The following is a 19,088-nucleotide window of genomic DNA, read 5'->3' on the forward strand; positions in this document are numbered from 1 at the left end:
AATGTGCGGGGATCGCTGGTCGGCGCGGGCCCGGTGGGCCGAAGGGCCTGTTTCTCTAAACTAAACTAGTGCAAGATAAAGTCCAGCAAAGTCCGATTAAAGATAGTCTGTCAAGTCAAGTCAAGTCAAGTTTATTTGTCACATACACATACAGGATGTGCAGTGAAATGAAAGTCCACCCACAGTCCAGCAATAGAGCAATAAAAATAAACAATTACACACACAATCACAACACAACACAAAACAAAAAAGAAACATCCATCACAGTGAGTCTCCTCCAGTCCCCTCCTCACTGTGATGGAAGGCCACAATGTCTTTTCTCTTCCCCTGCCGTCTTCTCCCGCGGTCAGGCTGTTGAAGTTGCCACGTTCCAGGCCGCGCTGGACGGTGAAACGGCCGACCCAAGCCCCGCGATCCGGGGAGGGCGAAGACGCTGCCGCTGCACGTCGGGGCTCCCGATGCCGGCCCCCACCCAGGGCAGGGCCTGCCAGCTTCCGACGTCCACGCGGCCCGCGGCCGAAGCCTCCGAAGGCGAGTCGCAGCCGCTCCCGAAGCCTCCGAAGGCAGCCGGCTCCGCAGATGGTAAGTCCGGGCCGCGGGCTCTGCGAACCAGAGCCCCAGGTGGTCCCAGCTGGAGGCCGCCAGCTCCAGGTGTTTGGCCGATGGTAGGCCTCAGCGGAAACGGAGACACCACCCAGAAACAAAGGTCACGTCTCCGTTTGGAAGAGACAATTTTACAGTCCCACCCCTCCCCCCCACACATAGTACACAACCACAAAAAACACTACATCACATCTAAACACTACAATCAAGACCAAAAAACAACATAAAACACAAAGACAGGTGGACTGCAGGTAGGCCGCAGCTGCTAAGGCAGCGCAGCACCTAAGTCTGAGAGTCGTCAATGAGGTAGACGGTAGGTCAAGTTGCCTGCCCCCACTGAATTCCTCCAGCACTTTTGCGTTTTACTCAAGATTCAAGCATCTGCTGTCTTGTGGTTCTGAGGTAATTCAGCCGCTTGGCTTTATCCAGCTTTCTTCTCCCCTCCCTAGAATCAGCCTGAAGAAAGGTCCCGACCCGAAAAGGGGCCTTCTGCAGTTGTACAGGGCCCGAGTGAGACCGCACCTGGAGTACTGTGTGCAGTTGTACAGGGCCCGAGTGAGACCGCACCTGGAGTACTGTGTGCAGTTGTACAGGGCCCGAGTGAGACCGCACCTGGAGTACTGTGTGCAGTTGTACAGGGCCCGAGTGAGACCGCACCTGGAGTACTGTGTGCAGTTTTGGTCTCCAAATTTGAGGAAGGATATTCTTGCTATTGAGGGCGTGCAGCGTAGGTTTACTAGGTTAATTCCCGGAATGGCGGGACTGTCATATGTTGAAAGACTGGAGCGACTAGGCTTGTTTACACTGGAATTTAGAAGGATGAGAGAAGATCTTATCGAAACGTATAAGATCATTAAGGGGTTGGACACGTTGGAGGCAGGAAACATGTTCCCGATGTTGGGGGAGTCCAGAACAAGGGGCCACAGTTTAAGAATAAGGGGTAGGCCATTTAGAACTGAGATGAGGAAAACTTTTTCAGTCAGAGAGTTGTGAATCTGTGGAATTCTCTGCCTATCTTTAGATAGAGCTCTTAAGGATAGCGGAGTCAGGGGGTATGGGGAGAAGGCAGGAACGGGGTACTGATTGAGAATGATCAGCCATGATCACATTGAATGGCGATGCTGGCTCGAAGGGCCAAATGGCCTCCTCCTGCACCTATTGTCTATTGTCTATTGAAACGTCACCTATCCATGTTCTCCAGAAATGCTGCCTGACCTGCCAAGTTACTCCAGCACTTTCGTCCTTGTGTGTTAGCCAGCATCTGCAGTTGTTTCTTTCTAAACATGAATGGACTGGGGTTCAGCAAATAGAGGATCTATTGCCCTTGGAAGGGTTAAAGATCAAGGTCCAAGATTACAGATCCAAAGTAAATGGTAGATAGAGATGAGGGAAGATTTGAGGCAGTGCAGCGTAGGTTCACGAGGTTAATCCCCGGGATGGCGGGACTGTCATACGAGGAAAGATTGGAAAGACTGGGCTTGTATTCACTGGAATTTAGAAGGATGAGAGCGGATCTTATAGAAACGTATAAAATTATAAAAGGACTGGACAAGCTAGATGCAGGAAAAATGTTCCCAATGTTGGGAGAGTCCAGAACCAGGGGCCACACGGTCTAAGAATAAAGGGGAGGCCATTTAAAACTGAGGTGAGAAAAAACATTTTCACCCAGAGAGTTGTGAATTTGTGGAATTCTCTGCCACAGAGGGCAGTGGAGGCCGATTCACTGGATGAATTTAAAAGACAATAGACAATAGGTGCAGGAAGAAGCACCGAGAACAAAGAGGATCCCGGGCGGGGGAGGGATTGGGGGACACCGAGAACAAAGAGGATCCCGGGCGGGGGAGGGATTGGGGGGCACCGAGAACAAAGAGGATCCCGGCGGGGGAGGGATTGGGGGGCACCGAGAACAAAGAGGGGCCTAGCAGGACTCTGATGAGTACTTAGAGGTGCCAGATACGTGGCAACTCTGTGCGTATTGTGGGCAAAAGCAACGGATTTCAGGTGCGTACAGTAGTAAAATGCCATTGAGTCTGTACGCTCTCCCCCTGAGTGCCTGGGTTTCCTCCCACATTCCAAAGACGTGCAGGTTTGCGCAGGTTCTGTTAATCGGCCGTCTGTAAAAATTGCCCTCCGGTGTGTGCAGAGAAAGGATGTGAGAGGTGGGTAACGAGGAACTGGTGTGTGAACGTGTGATCGGCGGTCAGCAGGGGGTTCGGTGGGCCGAAGGGCCTGGGCTTCAACGCTGAAAATTTCAATCGTTCAAAGATTTTTTTTTAAAAACAGTACTTGGGCAAAGACTTCAAGTGGCGCGGCGGTAGAGTTGCTGCCTCACAGCGCCAGAGACCCGGGTTTGATCCTGACCACGGGCGCTGTCTGTACGGAGTTTGTACGTTCTCCCCGTGACTGCGTGGGTTTTCCTCCGGGTGCTCCGGTTTCCTCCCATGCTCCAAAGACAGACGGGTTTGTCGGCTAATTGGCTTCGGTAAAATCGTAAATTTCCCTCGTGTGCGTGCGTGGGAAAACGCTGGCCGGCGCGGACTCGGTGGGCCGAAGAGCCTGTTTCCGCGCTGCATCTCTAAACTAAAACTAAACCAAGTCCACAGCCCTCGTGCTGGAAGGCAGGATTAGACTGGATAGGATTAGCGCTATGATAACTAGTGCAGACTCGATGGGCTGAAGGGCCTCTCTCTTCAACGGAACATATCTACGATTCTTATTTTGTGTCTTCAGATGGGGGCGGAGGAAGGAGGAAATGGGTGTGGACAGGAATGGGAGTGAACATTATCCACTAAGATGCACTTTTTTAAGACAATTTTTGTGCTATAAAAAGTCTCGGCTACACACCCTGTTTACTTTAGTCCACATATCGGTCTTTCCAAATGGTGCAAGGCTGGAAATGGCACAGGTCCAAAAATTGGACTCACATCCTTGTGGCAGGTCAGAAATAATACAGAGTCGCTGCCTGTCGGCGCCAGAGACCCGGGTTCCATCCTGGCCTCGCATGCTGCCCGTGTGGATGGAGTTTGTGCCTTCTGCCCCGTGACTGTGTGGGTTGCCTCCAGGTGCTCCGGTTTCATATCATATCATATCATCATATCATATATATACAGCCGGAAACAGGCCTTTTCGGCCCTCCAAGTCCGTGCCGCCCAGCGATCCCCGCACATTAACACTATCCCACACCCACTAGGGACATTTTTTACATTTACCCAGCCAATTAACCTACATACCTGTACGTCTTTGGAGACGTACCACCCCACGTCTCGGAGACGTGCGTCTCTGCTATAAACTGCCCCGAGGACCTCGAGCGTGGAAGTGAAAGTGCGATCGTGATCCCATAGATAAGCCGCACACTGAGTTAGATTTAACTCTCGGGCCTAGCGGAATCAAGGGATAGGGGGGCGAAATCAGGAACGGGGTACCTGGCTCAAACTCCGTACAGACAGCACCCGTGGTTGGGATGGAACCCGGGTCTCCGGCGCTGTGAGGTAGCAACTCTACCGCTGCGCCACCGTGGCCATCTTTTCCCTGGTGCGTCGGAGGCTGAGGAGAGATCTGACAGACGTATGTAACATAGAGAAGCATCGATAGTCAGAACCTTTGTCCCCCAGGGTGGAAATGTCAAAGAATGGAGGGCCCAGCTTTAAGGTGAGAGTTTAGAGGAGATGTGTGGGCACTTTATTTTATTTTATTTTACTCATCTATCCATTTATCTATTCATTCATCTATCTACCAGAGGAGGCAGTTGAGGCTGGGACTATCCCAGCGTTTAAGAAACAGTTAGACAGGCACATCGATAGGACTGGGGTTGGAGGGATATGGACCAAGCGCAGGCAGGTGGGACTAGTGTAGCTGGGACATGTTGGCCAGTGCGGGCAAGTTGGGCCGAAGGGCCTGTTTCAACGTTGTATAACTTTATGACTCTCTGTCCATCTATCTATCTACACAGAGGGTGGGAGTGCCTGGTTAGGTAAATGGAGACAGATGTGTTTAGATTTAGATTTAGAGATACAGCGCGGAAACAGGCCCTTCGGCCCACCGGGTCCGCGCCGCCCAGCGATCCCCGCACACTAACACTATCCTACACCCACTAGGGACAATTTTTTACATTTGCCCAGCCAATTAACCTACATACCTGTACGTCTTTGGAGTGTGGGAGGAAACCGAAGATCTCGGAGAAAAGCCACGCAGGTCACGGGGAGAACGTACAAACTCCGTACAGAAGGCGCCCGTAGTCGGGATCGAACCAGAGCCTCCGGCGCTGCATTCGTTGTGAGGCAGCAACTCTACCGCTGCACCACCATGTTGGTTGTGATTAGGAGCATTTAGAGAGGCACATGGTTATGCAGTGAATGAAGGGATCTGGATGACATGCAGGCGGAGGAGATTCATTTACCACTAGACTTAGTGGACCTTTCGGGTCGAGACCCTTCCTCAGACTGTGAGTCAGTTTAGTTTAGAGATACAGGTTGGTTAAAGGCCCTTCTGCCCATCGAGTCCTTGCCGACCGGCGATTGCCCGTACACTAGCACTATCCTACACACACTTAGGGACAAGCTACAATTTGCAATGTTACAGAAGCCAATTAACCGAGAAACCTGCTTGCTTTTGGAGTGTGGGAGGAAACCGGAGCACCCGGAGAAAACCCACACGGTCACACGTGGAGAACGTACAAACTCCGTACAGACAGCGCCCGTGGTCAGGATTGAACCCGGGTCTCGGGCGCTGTGAGGCAGCAACCCTGCCTGCTGCGCCCCCTGGGGATCGTGAATAGGTGACGCTTCGGGTTGGTAACCTTCAAACGTTCCCTGTCCACGTTCCCCAGAGGTGCTGCTTGACCCGCTGAGTTACTCCAGCACTTTGTGTCTTTTTTTGTTTGTAAACCCGCACCTGCAGTTTCTTGTGTCTGCACTCATTCTCTTGAGACTGATTGTAGTGGGGGTGTGGTCTCGACCAGAAACGTCACCCATTCCTTCTCTCCAGAGACCCTGCCTGTCCCGCTGAGTTACTCCAGCACTTTGCGTCTATCGTTAGTTTAGTTCAGAGACACAGCGCGGAAACAGGCCCTTCGGCCCACCGAGTCCGCGCCGACCAGCGATCCCCGTAAACTAGCACTGTCCTACTGTACACACCAGGAACACTTTACAATCTTTGCCCAAGCCAATTAACCTACAAACCTGCACGTCTTTGGGGTGTGGGAAGACATGAGAGCACCTGGAGAAATCACACGTGGTGACAGGGAGAAACATAGAAAATAGGTGCAGGAGTAGGCCATTCGGCCCTGTACGCACCGCCATTCAATATGATCATGGCTGATCATCCAACTCAGTATCCCGTACCTGCCTTCTCTCCATACCCCCTGATCCCTTTAGCCACAAGGGCCACATCTAACTCCCTCTTAAATATAGCCAATGAACTGGCCTCAACTACCTTCTGTGGCAGAGAATTCCACAGATTCACCACTCTCTGTGTGAAAAAAAACTTTCTCATCTCGGTCCTAAAAGACTTCCCCCTTATCCTTAAACTGTGACCCCTTGTTCTGGACTTCCCCAACATCGGGAACAATCTTCCTGCATCTAGCCTGTCCAACCCCTTAAGAATTTTGTAAGTTTCTATAAGATCCTACAAACTCCGTACAGACAGTACCCGTAGTCGGGATCGAACCCGGGTCTCTGGCGCTGTGAGGCAGCAACTCTACCGCTGCACCTTCAAATCATTTTAAAAAGTGTACTTTCCAACTGAAGGTGGTCCAAGCAATGGTCTCCAATAAAGGATGGTGTTCGTAGAATTCTCAGTTTCATTCAGCCCCTGTGTAGCCTTTTGTTTCCGTCGTCTTTAACTATTAAAGCTCTAAACCTTTTAGACTTCTTCCTCCCAACTCCCGAATCTCTCTCAAACTTTAAAGGGGCCTGAGCGACGAACAAAAGTGCCAAAATGATGGGGACCATTCAGCCCGTCGACCCTGTTCCGTCATCAATTAGATCAGTGCTTCTTAAAGCACTGGGTATTTATTTCACAAAATGCTGGAGTAACTCAGCAGGTCAGGCAGCATCTCGGGAGAGAAGGAATGGGTGACGTTTCGGGTCGAGACCCTTCTTCAGACTTTATACCACTTAAAGCACTGAGTGAATGGTTCACCCAGGGTGAATGGCTTAATATATAGAAAATTATACACAAGGGAGAATAAGATGAAAATCACCACAAAAAAACAGGACATTTAGTCGAGGTTGAATGAAATTTTGTGCTAAAGACATTTGAGGGCGTGCAACGTAGGTTCACTAGGTTAATTCCTGGAATGGCAGGACTATCCTATTTTGAAAGACTGGAGCGACTTGGCTTGTAGATGCTGGAATTTAGAAGGATGAGAGGGGATCTTATCGAAACGTATAAGATTATTAAGAGATTGGACACGCTAGAGGCAGGAAACATGTTCCTGATGTTGGGGGAATCCAGAACCAGGGGCCACAGTTTAAGAATAAGGGGTAGGCCATTTAGAACGGAGATGAGGAAAAGCTTTTCGACTCAGAGAGTTGTAAATCTGTGGAATTCTCTGCCTCAGAAGGCAGTGGAGGCCAATTCTCTGAATGCTTTCAAGAGAGAGCTAGATAGAGCTCTTAATGATAGCGGAGTCAGGGGGTATGGGGAGAAGGCAGGAACGGGGTACTGATTGTGGATGATCAGCCATGACCACGGTGAATGGTGGTGCTGGCTCGAAGGGCCGAATGGCCTCCTCCTGCACCTATTGTCTATTGTCTATTGACTCAAGGGTGAATGAGTTTAAGAAGCACTGAATTAGATCACTGAATTAGAGCTTTGTTCATCTTGTCCCCACTCCAAATATACACCGATCAGCCAAAACATTATGACCACTGACAGGCGAAGTGAATAACATTGATGATCTTGTTACAATGGCGCCTGTCAAGGGGTGGGATATATTAGGCAGCAAGTGAACAGTCAGTTCTTGAAGTTGACGTGTTGGATGCAGGAGAAATGGGCAGGAGTAAAGACCTGAGCGACTTTGACAAGGGCCAAATTGTTATGGCCAGACGACTGGGTCAGAGCATCTCTGAAACGGCAAGGCTTGTGGGGTGCCTTTCCCTCTCAACCCCATTCTCCTGCCTTCTCCCCTGTATCCCCCCCCCTCCTACTAAGAATAAAGGGGAGGCCGTTTAAAACTGAGGTGAGAAAAAAACGTTTCCACCCAGAGAGTTGTGAACTTGTGGAATTCTCCGCCACAGAGGGCAGTGGAGGCCAATTCACTGGATGAATTTAAAAGAGAGTTAGATAGAGCTCTAGGGGGCTAGTGGAATCAAGGGATATGGGGAGAAGGCAGGCACGGGTTGCTGATTGTGGATGATCAGCCATGATCACGATGAATGGCGGTGCTGGCTCGAAGGGCTGAATGGCCTCCTCCTGCACCCATTTCTATGTTTCTATCCTACACACACACACACACACACACTAGGGTCAATTTACAATTACACCAAGCCAATTAACCTTCAAACCTTCACGTCGTTGGAGCGTGGGAGGAAACCGGAGCACCCGGAGAAAACCCACGGGGAGAACGTGCAAACTCCGCACAGACAGCACCCAGAATCGGGATGGAACCTGGGTCTCTGGCGCTGTAAGGCAGCAACTCTACCGCTGCGCCACCGTGCCGCCCCGCCACGGTACTTTAAAGCCAGTCTCTCCTCTCAAAGGGCCGAATACAATTTGTGCTTTAACCCCTAAGTGTGCTTCATGAGGCTTGTGCTGGTCAATAGTGGCTCGGCGGCGCAGCGTGGAGGGTCTTTGGGGGCTGTGGGACCGGGGGTAAACACACAAGGGAGAAGGTACAGACCCCGTACAGACGGCACCCGCGATCGGGATGGAACCCGGGTCTCCAGCGCTGTGAGGCAGCGACTCTGCCACCGTGCCCTTGAAGTCTCGGCCTAAGTACTGTTCTTTTTCTTCTTCTTTGAACGATTGAAGTTCTCAGGCCCACCGAACCCATCGGTGACCCGCTCACACGGGCAGTTCCGCCTTACCCGCTGCGCCACCTGGCGACTACAGGCCCGAGAGTGAGTCGAGAGACTGGAAGCGCTCGGCCGGCTTGGCGCCCGGCGGGTTGCCGGGCTTCGAGGAGCTCCGCTTGCGCAGGGCGCCCGGCGGCAGCGGCTGGGGCCTGTCGTGGCGGCGGTCCCCGGCACGCTCACGCTCCTCGGCGCTGTGCGGCGGCATGTTGGTCTTCACCGTGTTGCCGAACTTGGAGTAGTCGACGGAGTAGCGCCCCTCCTCCTCGGTCACGATGGGCACGAAGCGGTGGCCCCACAGGATCTCGTCCGGCAGGTAGGAGGTGCGGGCCTGGGTGGTGATGCCCGTGGTCTCCACCACCCCCTCCAGCAGCACCACCACCTCCAGGTCGGCCTGCTGCAGGCCCGACTCGGACACAGAGTAGAGCGGGCTGCCGCGGTCGATGGTGTGGCTGATGATGAGCGGCGACACCAGGAAGATGCCGTTGGTGGGCACCGGGTTCTCCACCCGCACCTCGATCTGGGAGATGGGCAGCACCTCGCCCTCGCGGGTGGTGGTCCGGGTGACCAGCAGCATGCGGATGGTGGCGCTGATGATCATGCTCTTGCGCAGGTCTCCCAGGCGGAACATCAGTCGGGGCAGGCCGTCCCGCAGTGCCACCACCGCGTGCCGGCTGAAGATGAGGGTCTCCGCCCGCCGGTTGGCCTGGGCGGTCTTCATGAAGATGCAGCCCAGCATGACCGCGTTGACGATCAGCCCCGTGATGTTCTGGACGATCAGGGTCAAGATGGCCGCCGGGCACTGCTCCGTCACCATGCGGCCGCCGAAGCCGATGGTCACCTGCACCTCGATGGAGAAGAGGAAGGCGGAGGTGAAGCTGTGGATGCTGGTGATGCAAGGCACCACCCCGACACGCCCGGGGTCCAGGTCCCCGTGGGCGAAGGCGATCAGCCACCACAGCATGGCGAACACCATCCAGCTGCACAGGAAGGACATGGTGAAGATGACCAGCGTGTGGCGCCACTTCAGGTCCACCAGGGTGGTGAAGACGTCCTGCAGGAAGCGGCCCTGCTCGCGGATGTTCTTGTGGGCCACGTTGCAGGCCCCGTTCTTGGAGATGAAGCGCGCCCTGCTGGCCCGGGCCCGGTATCGCGGCTGCGTCAGGCAGTCGTCCTCCACCAGCCTGGTCAGCAGGTACTTCTCCGCCAGGACTCCCTTCCTCGCCAGCATCGCGCCCCCGGAGTGCACAGCCACCTGCGGGGACCGTTCACAAACGCGGTCAGCCTCGTATACCCCAAACAGAACCGCGCCCCGGAGAGCATCGCTCAACTACCGTCTAAAGTATCGCAAGGCGCCGGAGTAACTCAGCGGGTCGGGCAGCATCTCTGGAGAGAAGGAATGGGTGACGTTTCGGGTCGAGACCCTTCTTCCACCATCTACCTCTTTGGTGACCCTCGGACTATCATCGATCAGGGTTCACCTTGCACTAAACGCCATTCCCTTATCATGTATCTATACACTGTCTGAAGAACGCCATTCCCTTATCATTTATCTATACACTGTCTCGACCCGAAACGTCACCCATTCCTTCTCTCCGGAGATGCTGCCTGACCTGCTGAGTTACTCCGGCTTTTTGCGATACCTTCGATTTGTACCAGCACCTGCAGTTTTTTTTCCTACACTGTAAATGTGTTTAGTTTAGTTTCGTTTAGATACAGCGCGGAAACAGGCCCTTTCGGCCCACCGGGTCCGCGCCGCCCAGCGATCCCCGCACATTGACACCATCCTACGCCCGCTAGGGACATTTTTTACATTTACCAAGCCTGTACGTCTTTGGAGTGTGGGAGGAAACCGGAGATCTCGGAGAAAACCCACGCAGGTCACGGGGAGAACGTACAAACTCCGTACAGACGGCGCCCGTAGTCGGGATCGAACTCGGGTCTCCGGCGCTGCATTCGCTGTAAGGCAGCAACTCTACCGCAGCTCCACCGTGCCGCGCCTATGAACCATCCTATCGCAACCAGAGAGCAGTGCTGAACTACCATCTACCTCATTGGTGACCCTCGGACTATCCTCGATCAGGCTTTACCTTGCACTAAACGCCATTCCCTTATCATGTATCTCTGAGCTGCAAATGTATTGATTGCAATCATGTATCAGAGATGCTGCCTGACCCGCTGAGTTACTCCAGCACTTTGTGCCTTTTGTGTATTAACCAGCATCTGCAGTTCCTCCTGTGGCTTTATCTCTGCACTGTGGACGGCTTTTCTTCGGCTTAATAGCACATAAACAAAAGCTTTTCACTGTACCCCGGTACTTCCATGTCATTTAACTCACAGAAGGTCGACACTAAAAGCTGGAGTAACTCAGCAGGTCAGGCAGCATCTCTGGAGAGAAGGAATGGGTGACGTTTCAGGTCGAGACCCTTCTTCAGACTTTAACTTGGAGAGATAGTTTAGTGTTTTAATACCTGGCTCTGTTCTATCAAACACTGGGGTGGAGGAGGGGCGGCACGGTGGCGCAGCGGTAGAGTTGCTGCCTTACAGCCAGAGACCCCGGTTCGATCCCGACGACGGGCGCTGTCTGTACGGAGTTTGTACGTTCTCCCCGTGACCTGCGTCTCTGTTCTCCGAGATTTTCGGTTTCCTCCCACACTCCAAAGACGTGCAGGTTTGTAGGTTAATTCCTGGGCCTGTACTCTCTGGAGTTTAGAAGGATGAGGGGGGGACCTCATTGAAACGTACAGAATAGCGAAAGGCCTGGATAGAGTGGATGTGGAGAGGATGTTTCCACCAGTGGGAGAGTCTCGGACCAGAGGGCACAGCCTGAGAATTAAAGGACGTTCTTTTAGGAAGGAGATGAGGAGGAATTTCTTTAGCCAGAGGGTGGTGAATCTGTGGAATTCATTGCCACAGAAGGCTGTGGAGGCCAAGTCAGTGGATATTTTTAAGGCAGAGATGGATAGATTCTTGATTAGTACGGGTGTCAGGGGTTATGGGGAGAAGGCAGGAGAATGGGGTTAGGAGGGAGAGATAGATCAGCCGTGATTGAATGGCGGAGTAGACTTGATGGGCCGAGTGGCCTAATTCTGCTCCTATCACTTATGATCTTGTGAAAGACAATAGACAATAGACAACAGGTGCAGGAGGAGGCCATTCGGCCCTTCGAGCCAGAACCACCATTCAATGTGATCATGGCTGATCATTCTCAATCAGTACCCCGTTCCTGCCTTCTCCCCATACCCCCTGACTCCGCTATCCTTAAGAGCTCTATCCAGCTCTCTCTTGAAAGCATCCAACGAACTGGCCTCCACTGCCTTCTGAGGCAGAGAATTCCACACCTTCACCACTCTCTGACTGAAAAAGTTCTTCCTCATCTCCGTTCTAAATGGCCTACCCCTTATTCTTAAACTGTGGCCCCTTGTTCTGGACTCCCCCAACATTGGGAACATGTTTCCTGCCTCTAATGTGTCCAATCCCCTAATTATCTTATATGTTTCAATAAGATCCCCCCTCATCCTTCTAAATTCCAGTGTATACAAGCCCAATCGCTCCAGCCTTTCAACATACAACAGTCCCGCCATTCCGGGAATCAACCTAGTGAACCTACGCTGCACGCCCTCCATAGCAAGAATATCCTTCCTCAAATTTGGAGACCAAAACTGCACACAGTACTCCAGGTGCGGTGTATGTGTGAATTGTCCCAAGGGTGTGTAGGATTGTGTTGGTGTGCGGGGATCGCTGGTCGGTGCGGACTCGGTGGGCCGAAGGGCCTGTTTCCGTGCTGTATCTCTAAACTAAACTGAACATTGGAGGGATGGGGAACTAATGAATGAATAACCAAACAGGAAAAACAAAAAGTCTAAAATATTGAATGAAAGTTACAGCATCGAACAGGCCCTTTGGACCACCGAGTCCAAGCTGATCACCCGTTCACACTAATAATAATAATAATAATAATGCATTTTATTTATATAGCGCTTTTCATATACTCAAAGATGCTTTACAGAGATTTAGAGAACATAGGGAAATGAATAAATAGATAAATAAGTAAATAAGTAAACGAACAGAGTAAGGAGAAAGAAGGTGAGGTGACCTTCAGTGGTTGAAGGCAGTACTGAACAGGTGAGACTTCAGCGATGTTTTGAATGTGGTGAGTGTGGAGGAGTCTCTGACGGTTTGGGGTAGTGAGTTCCATAGGGTGGGAGCAGCGATGGAGAAAGCCCTGTCCCCCCAGGATCTGAGTTTGGTCCGGATGTGGGGGGGATAGGAGATTGGCAGCGGCAGAGCGGAGGGTGCAGGTGGGAGTGTGCCTGTGGAGGAGGTCGGTCAGGTAGGATGGGGCCAGGTTATGGAGGGCTTTGTAGGTCATGAGGAGGATTTTGTACTGGATTCTCTGGGGGATGGGGAGCCAGTGGAGTTTGTAAAGGACGGGGGTGTGTAAAGGACTAGTCCTGTGCTTTCCCACCCCCTACACACAAGGGAACAATTTACACCGGGCCAATTAACCTACAAACCCGCACGCCTTTGGAGCGTGGGAGGAAACCGGAGCACCCGGAGGAAGCCCACGCAGTCATGGGGAGTGCGTGCACGCTCCACTCAGACGGCAACCGCGGTCAGGATGGCACCCGGGTCTCTGGCGCTGTGAGGCAGCAACTCTACCAACTGTGCCACCCTGCCGCCGGGTGCAGAGGGAGTCGACCGACAACGCCTCCAGCTGGGACCCTTCTTCAGACTGACAATAGACAATAGGTGCAGGAGGAGGCCATTCGGCCCTTCGAGCCAGCACCGCCATTCAATGTGATCATGGCTCTTCTTTTCCAGCTGGGGGAGTCCAGAACCAGGGGCCACACAGTTTAAGAATAAGGGGTAGGCCATTTAGAACGGAGATGAGGAAAAACTTTTTTCAGTCAGAGAGTTGTGAATCTGTGGAATTCTCTGCCTCAGAGGGCAGTGGAGGCCAATTCTCTGAATGCATGGCTGATCATTCTCAATCAGTACCCCGTTCCTGCCTTCTCCCCATATCCCCTGACTCCGCGATCCTCTCTTGAATGCATTCAGTTACTCCAGATTTTCTGACCCTATCTTTGATTTAAACCAGCATCCGCAGTTCCTTCCCACTAGGGGATCGCCAACCGTCCCGTATTAGCCGGGACATCCCGTATTTTGGGCTAAATTCGTTTTTTCCCGTACGTACGGGACCGCCCTTGTCCCGCGTTAGTATGGTTGCCAACTTCCTCGCTCCCAAATAAGGGACAGAGGGTGACGTCACCGCCCCGCGCCCCCACGTGACCTCACCCAGCCAGCGGCCCACGCGCTCCCGCTCCACCAATGGCAGACGCCATTGGTGGAGCGGGAGCACGTGGCCACGTGGCCGCTGGCTGGGTGAGGTCACGTGGGGCGGTGACGTCACCCTTTGTCCCGTATTTGGGAGTGAGGAAGTTGGCAACCCTTGCTTTCCCTCTCTCCCTCTCTCCATCCGTCCTCCTTCCCAGTTCCCCCACCAGTCTTACTGTCTCCGACTACAGTTTTATCGGAACTGAAGAAGGGTCTCGACCCGAAACGTCACCCATTCCTTCTCTCCAGAGGTGCAGCCTGTCCCGCTGAGTTACTCCAGCTTTTGGTGTGTCTCCACAGTTTATCTCCATTTGCTTTGCTGTTACCTTCCACCAGCTAACAATGATCCATTCTACATTTTCCTTGATCTGGATTCATTCAGTCCTGTTTCTCACACCTTACACTATGTACCTCCCTCCCCCCCCCGGGCACTTTCCCCTGCAACCGCACGAGATGCAACCCCCCTCAACTCCATCCAAGGACCCAAACAGTCTTTCCAGGTGAGACAAAGGTTCACCTGCACCTCCTCCAACCTCATCTATTGCATCCGCTGCTCCAGATGTCAACTTATTTACATCGGCGAAACCAAGCGCAGGCTCGGCGATCGCTTCGCTCAACACCTGTGCTCGGCCAAACTGATCTCCCGGTGGCCGAGCACTTCAATTCCCCCTCCCATTCCCAGTCTGACCTTTCTGTCATGGGCCTCCTCCAGTGCCATAGTGAGGCCCACCGGAAATTGGAGGAACAGCACCTCATATTTCGCTTGGGCAGCTTGTAGCCCAGCGGTATGAACATCGACTTCTCCAACTTTAGATAGTTCCTCTGTCCCTCTCTTCCCCTCCTCCTTCCCAGATCTCCCTCTATCTTCCTGTCTCCACCTATATCCTTCCTTTGTCCCGCCCCCCTGACATCAGTCTGAAGAAGGGTCTCAACCCGAAACGTCACCCATTCCTTCTCTCCAGAGATGCTGCCTGACCTGCTGAGTTACTCCAGCGTTTTCTGTCTGTCTCGTAGTTCCCTTCTAACAGGTCGCAGCTGTTTTTCCATGTATGCTCCTTGCTGTCGGGAGGTCTCATTTTAGGGCCTGTAGATGACTCCCGCCTGTAACCCCTTTGCCCCGCTATTCAAGATCTCAACTCTAACCCATCCGACCATCCACCGTGTGTAAACATAGAAAATAGGTGCAGGAGGAGGCCGTTCGGCCCTTCGAGCCAGCACCGCCATTCATTGTGATCATGGCTGATCGTCCACAATCACTAACCCGTGCCTGCCTTCTCCCCATATCCCTTGATTCCACTAGCCCCTCGAGCTCAATCTGAGAATTGGCCTCCACTGCCCTCTGTGGCAGAGAATTCCACAAATTCACAACTCTCTGGCTGGAAAACTTTGTCTCATCTCAGTTTTAAATGGCCTCCCCTTTATTCTTAGACTGTGTGTGGCCCCTGGTTCTGGACTCCCCCAACATTGGGAACATTTTTCTTGCACCTAGCTTGTCCAGTCCTTTTATGATGTTATACGTTTCTATAAGATCCCTTCTCACCCTTCTAAATTCCAGTGAATACAAGCCCAGTCTTTCCAATCTTTCCTCATATGGCAGTAAGAAGGAACAGCAGATGCCGGTTTACACCGGGCCTTGCCGGATTATCCGTTGTGCCAGACCAACAGAAGTCCGCTGGTGGGAGAGTCTAGGACCAGAGGTCACAGCCTCAGAATTAAAGGGCGCTCTCTCAGAAAGGAGGTGAGGAGGAGCTTCTTTAGTCAGAGGGTGGTTAATCTGTGGAACTCATTGCCACATAGGGTTGCCAACTTCCTCGCTCCCAAATAAGGGACAAAGGGTAACGTCACCTCCCCGCACACCACGTGACCTCACCCAGCCAGCAGCCATGTGCTCCCGCTCCACCAATGGCGGCCATCTGGGCCGGGAGGCGGGTTGCTACGCAACCTCCGTTAGGCGGTGCCCGGGCCACCGGGCCTACAGTGTCCGGGCCTACGCTGTCTGGGCCTACAGTGTCCGGAGCTAAAATGTCGGAAACCTAGAGTGTCAGGGCCTAAACTGTCGGGGCCCACAGCACGGGGCCTACAGTGTCCGGGCCTACAGCGCCCCCCGGGCCTAATAGGGGGCAAGGGCGGTCCCATACGGGACAAACCAATTTCGCCCAAAATACGGGATGTCCCGGCTAATACGGGACAGTTGGCAACCCTATTGCCACAGAGGGGTGGGGAGGCCAAGTCAGTGGATAATTTTAAGGCAGAGAAAGACAAATTCCTGATTAGAACGGGTGTCAGGCATTATGGGGAGAAGGCAGGAAAATGGGATTAGGAGGCAGAGATCAGCCATGATTGAATGGCGGAGTAGACTCGATGGGCCGAATTGCCTCATTCCTCCTGGAACATGTGAACATGTCAAGGCCTCCGAGAGGAGTCCAACGGTACCGGAACTTACCGCCTAGGCCGCCGCGGCGCGGGGAGGGGGGGGCAAGATACCGGCCCTCAAAGTTGGCCTCAGATGTCGGCTATGGGAAACATAGAAAATTAAACGTAGGAAATTGAACATAGGAAATAGGTGCAGGAGGAGACCATTTGGCCCTTCGAGCCAGCACAGCAAATCTGCCGGGCTGGAGATCCCGAGCCCCGGCCGCAAAGAGAGGCAAATCCGACCCGCCGATCGGCAGCGGAGGTCCCGGTGAGGTCGAGATCGGCCGCCTAACCCGGACTGGGCACTGCTTTTTCGGGGGTACTTCTGTGGGGGGGATTTCAAGCGCGCTCCGGCAATTTTGTCCGGATTAAAGGAGTTGCCGGAAAATCGGTGGTGGGCCGGAATAATCTGAACCTCCACCTCAAAGAGATCAAACGGACACCATGACTAATCGCACGGGTCAAGCAGAACCCGAGACCCATCCGTCTAGAGTTGCCAACTGTCCCGTATTAGCCGGGACATCCCGTGTTTTGGGCTAAATTGGCTTGTCCCGTACGTACGGGACCGCCCTTGTCCCGTATTAGTAGGGTTGCCAACTTCCTCGCTTCCAAATACGGGACAAAGGGTGACGTCACCACCCCTCCGCGCGCCCCACGTGACCTCACCCAGCCGGCGGCCACGTGCTCCCGGCCCGGGCGGCCGCCATTGGTGGAGCGGGAGCACGTGGCCGCTGGCTGGGTGAGGTCACGTGGGCCACGAGGGCGTTGACGTCACCCGTTGTCCTGTATTTGGGAGTGAGGAAGTTGGCAACCCTACATCTGTTGCCCATCAAACATAGAGGACCACCCGGTGGGTGTCACATTTGTTATCCTAAAAATACTGTCCTAACAACAGGAAAGGTCAGACCAGGCTTGAAAATAGCTCAAGGGTACAGCGAAAATAATTAGCGTCCTCTCCACTCTAATTTGGTTCATTGTCCCGTATACCGAGGTACAGTGAAAAGCTTTTGTTGCGTTTTAACCAGCCAGCGCAAAGACCGCACATGATTACAATCGAGCCATTTGCAGTGTAGAGACGATACATGATAGGGGAATAATGTTTAGTGCAAGGTCCGATCAAAGATAGCCCAAGGGTTACAAAATGAGGTCGTTCAGGGCTGTGTAGGAAGGTATGGGGAGAAGGCAGGAACGGGGTACTGATTGAGAATGATCAGCCATGATCACATTGAATGGCGGTGTGTACAGGCTCGAAGGGCCGAATGGCCTCCTCCTGCACCTATTGTCTATTGTCTATTGTTTGTAGGTTAATTGGCTTGGTATAAGTGCAACTTGTCCGTAGTTTGTGTAGGATAGCGTTAGTGTGCGGGGATGGCTGGACAGTGCGGACTGGATGGGCCGAAGGGCCTGTTTCCGCGCCTTATCTCTAAGGTAGCAACTCTACCGCTGCGCCACCGTGCTGCCCGCATGTTTACAAACTCAAAGAGCGGCACAGGGGAAGAAGGGTCTCGACCTGAAACGTCAGCCATTCCTTCTCTCCAGAGATGCTGCCTGTCCCGCTGAGTTACATAGAAACATAGAAACATAAAAATTCCAGCCACAGAAGGCAGTGGAGGCCAATTCACTGGATGTTTTCGAGAGAGAGTTAGATTTAGCTCTTAGGGTTAACGGAATCAAGGGATATGGGGAGAAAGCAGGAACGGGGAACTGATTGTGGATGATCAGCCATGATCATATTGAATGGTGGTGCTGGCTCAAAGGGCCGAATGGCCTACTCCTGCACCTATTTTCTATATTTCTCATTAGCTACCCACCTCAAATCTGTTTTCTGTGGACTGTCCAGAATTTCCTCACTGTGTGTGGAGGTTTCCTGGCCTGTGTTTCCTCTGTACCGAAGATAGACACAAAAAGCCGGACATTCTTGCCATAGAGGGAGTACAGAGAAGGTTCACCAGATTGATTCCTGGGATGGCAGGACTTTCATATGAAGAAAGACTGGATAGACTCGGCTTGTACTCGCTGGAATTTAGAAGATTGAGGGGGGATCTTATAGAAACTTACAAAATTCTTAAGGGGTTGGACAGGCTAGATGCAGGAAGATTGTTCCCGATGTTGCAGAACAAGGGGTCACAGTTTAAGGATAAGGGGGATGTCTTTTAGGACCGAGATGAGAACGTTTTTTTTCACACAGAGTGGTGAATCTGTGGAATTCTCTGCCACAGAAGGTAGTTGAGGCCAGTTCATTGGCTATATTTAAGAGGGAGTTAGATGTGGCCCTTGTGGCTAAAGGGATCAGGGGGTATGGAGAGAAGGCAGGTATGGGATACTGAGTTGGATGATCAGCCATGATCATATTGAATGGCGGTGCGTACAGGCTCGAAGGGCCGAATGGCCTACTCCTGCACCTATTTTCTATGTTTCTATGTTTCTATGTGGCAGAGAATTCCACAGATTCACAACCGAAAAAGTTTCTCCTCATCTCAGTCCTAAAATGGCCGCCCCCTTATTTTTGAACTGTGTGTGGCCCCTGGTTCTGGACTCCCCCAACATGGGGAATGTTTTTCCTGCATCTAGCCTGTCCAATCCCTTAAGATGGAGAAGCTAGCTCCTGGAGAAGAAAAATAGAGGCAAAATAAACAAAAGAAAATAACAAAGTTGAAAATTAACTTTGAATGCCATTTGAATTTTAACATGGTAGTTTTGCAAAGTCAGGTTTTAGTGCAA

General features: G+C 52.5%; 2 protein-coding genes across 2 annotated transcripts in view; both read right to left on the bottom strand.

The window, feature by feature from the left end:
- Window positions 1–19,088, bottom strand: part of LOC144611540 (ras-related protein R-Ras2-like) — a 102,887-nt gene that overhangs the window by 67,992 nt on the left and 15,807 nt on the right. The gene's annotated exons all lie outside the window — the stretch shown is intronic.
- On the bottom strand, window positions 6,059–16,467 carry LOC144611455 (ATP-sensitive inward rectifier potassium channel 11-like). Its single transcript, XM_078430565.1, has 2 exons — window positions 16,396–16,467; window positions 6,059–9,870 (listed from the first exon to the last, which is right to left on the bottom strand). The coding sequence occupies exon 2, from the start codon at window positions 9,844–9,846 to the stop codon at window positions 8,650–8,652; it is 1,197 nt and encodes a 398-aa protein (XP_078286691.1). The 5' UTR covers window positions 9,847–9,870; window positions 16,396–16,467; the 3' UTR covers window positions 6,059–8,649.

This window comes from Rhinoraja longicauda, chromosome 40, assembly GCF_053455715.1.
Source record: "Rhinoraja longicauda isolate Sanriku21f chromosome 40, sRhiLon1.1, whole genome shotgun sequence".
NCBI classification, from domain to species: domain Eukaryota; kingdom Metazoa; phylum Chordata; class Chondrichthyes; order Rajiformes; family Arhynchobatidae; genus Rhinoraja; species Rhinoraja longicauda.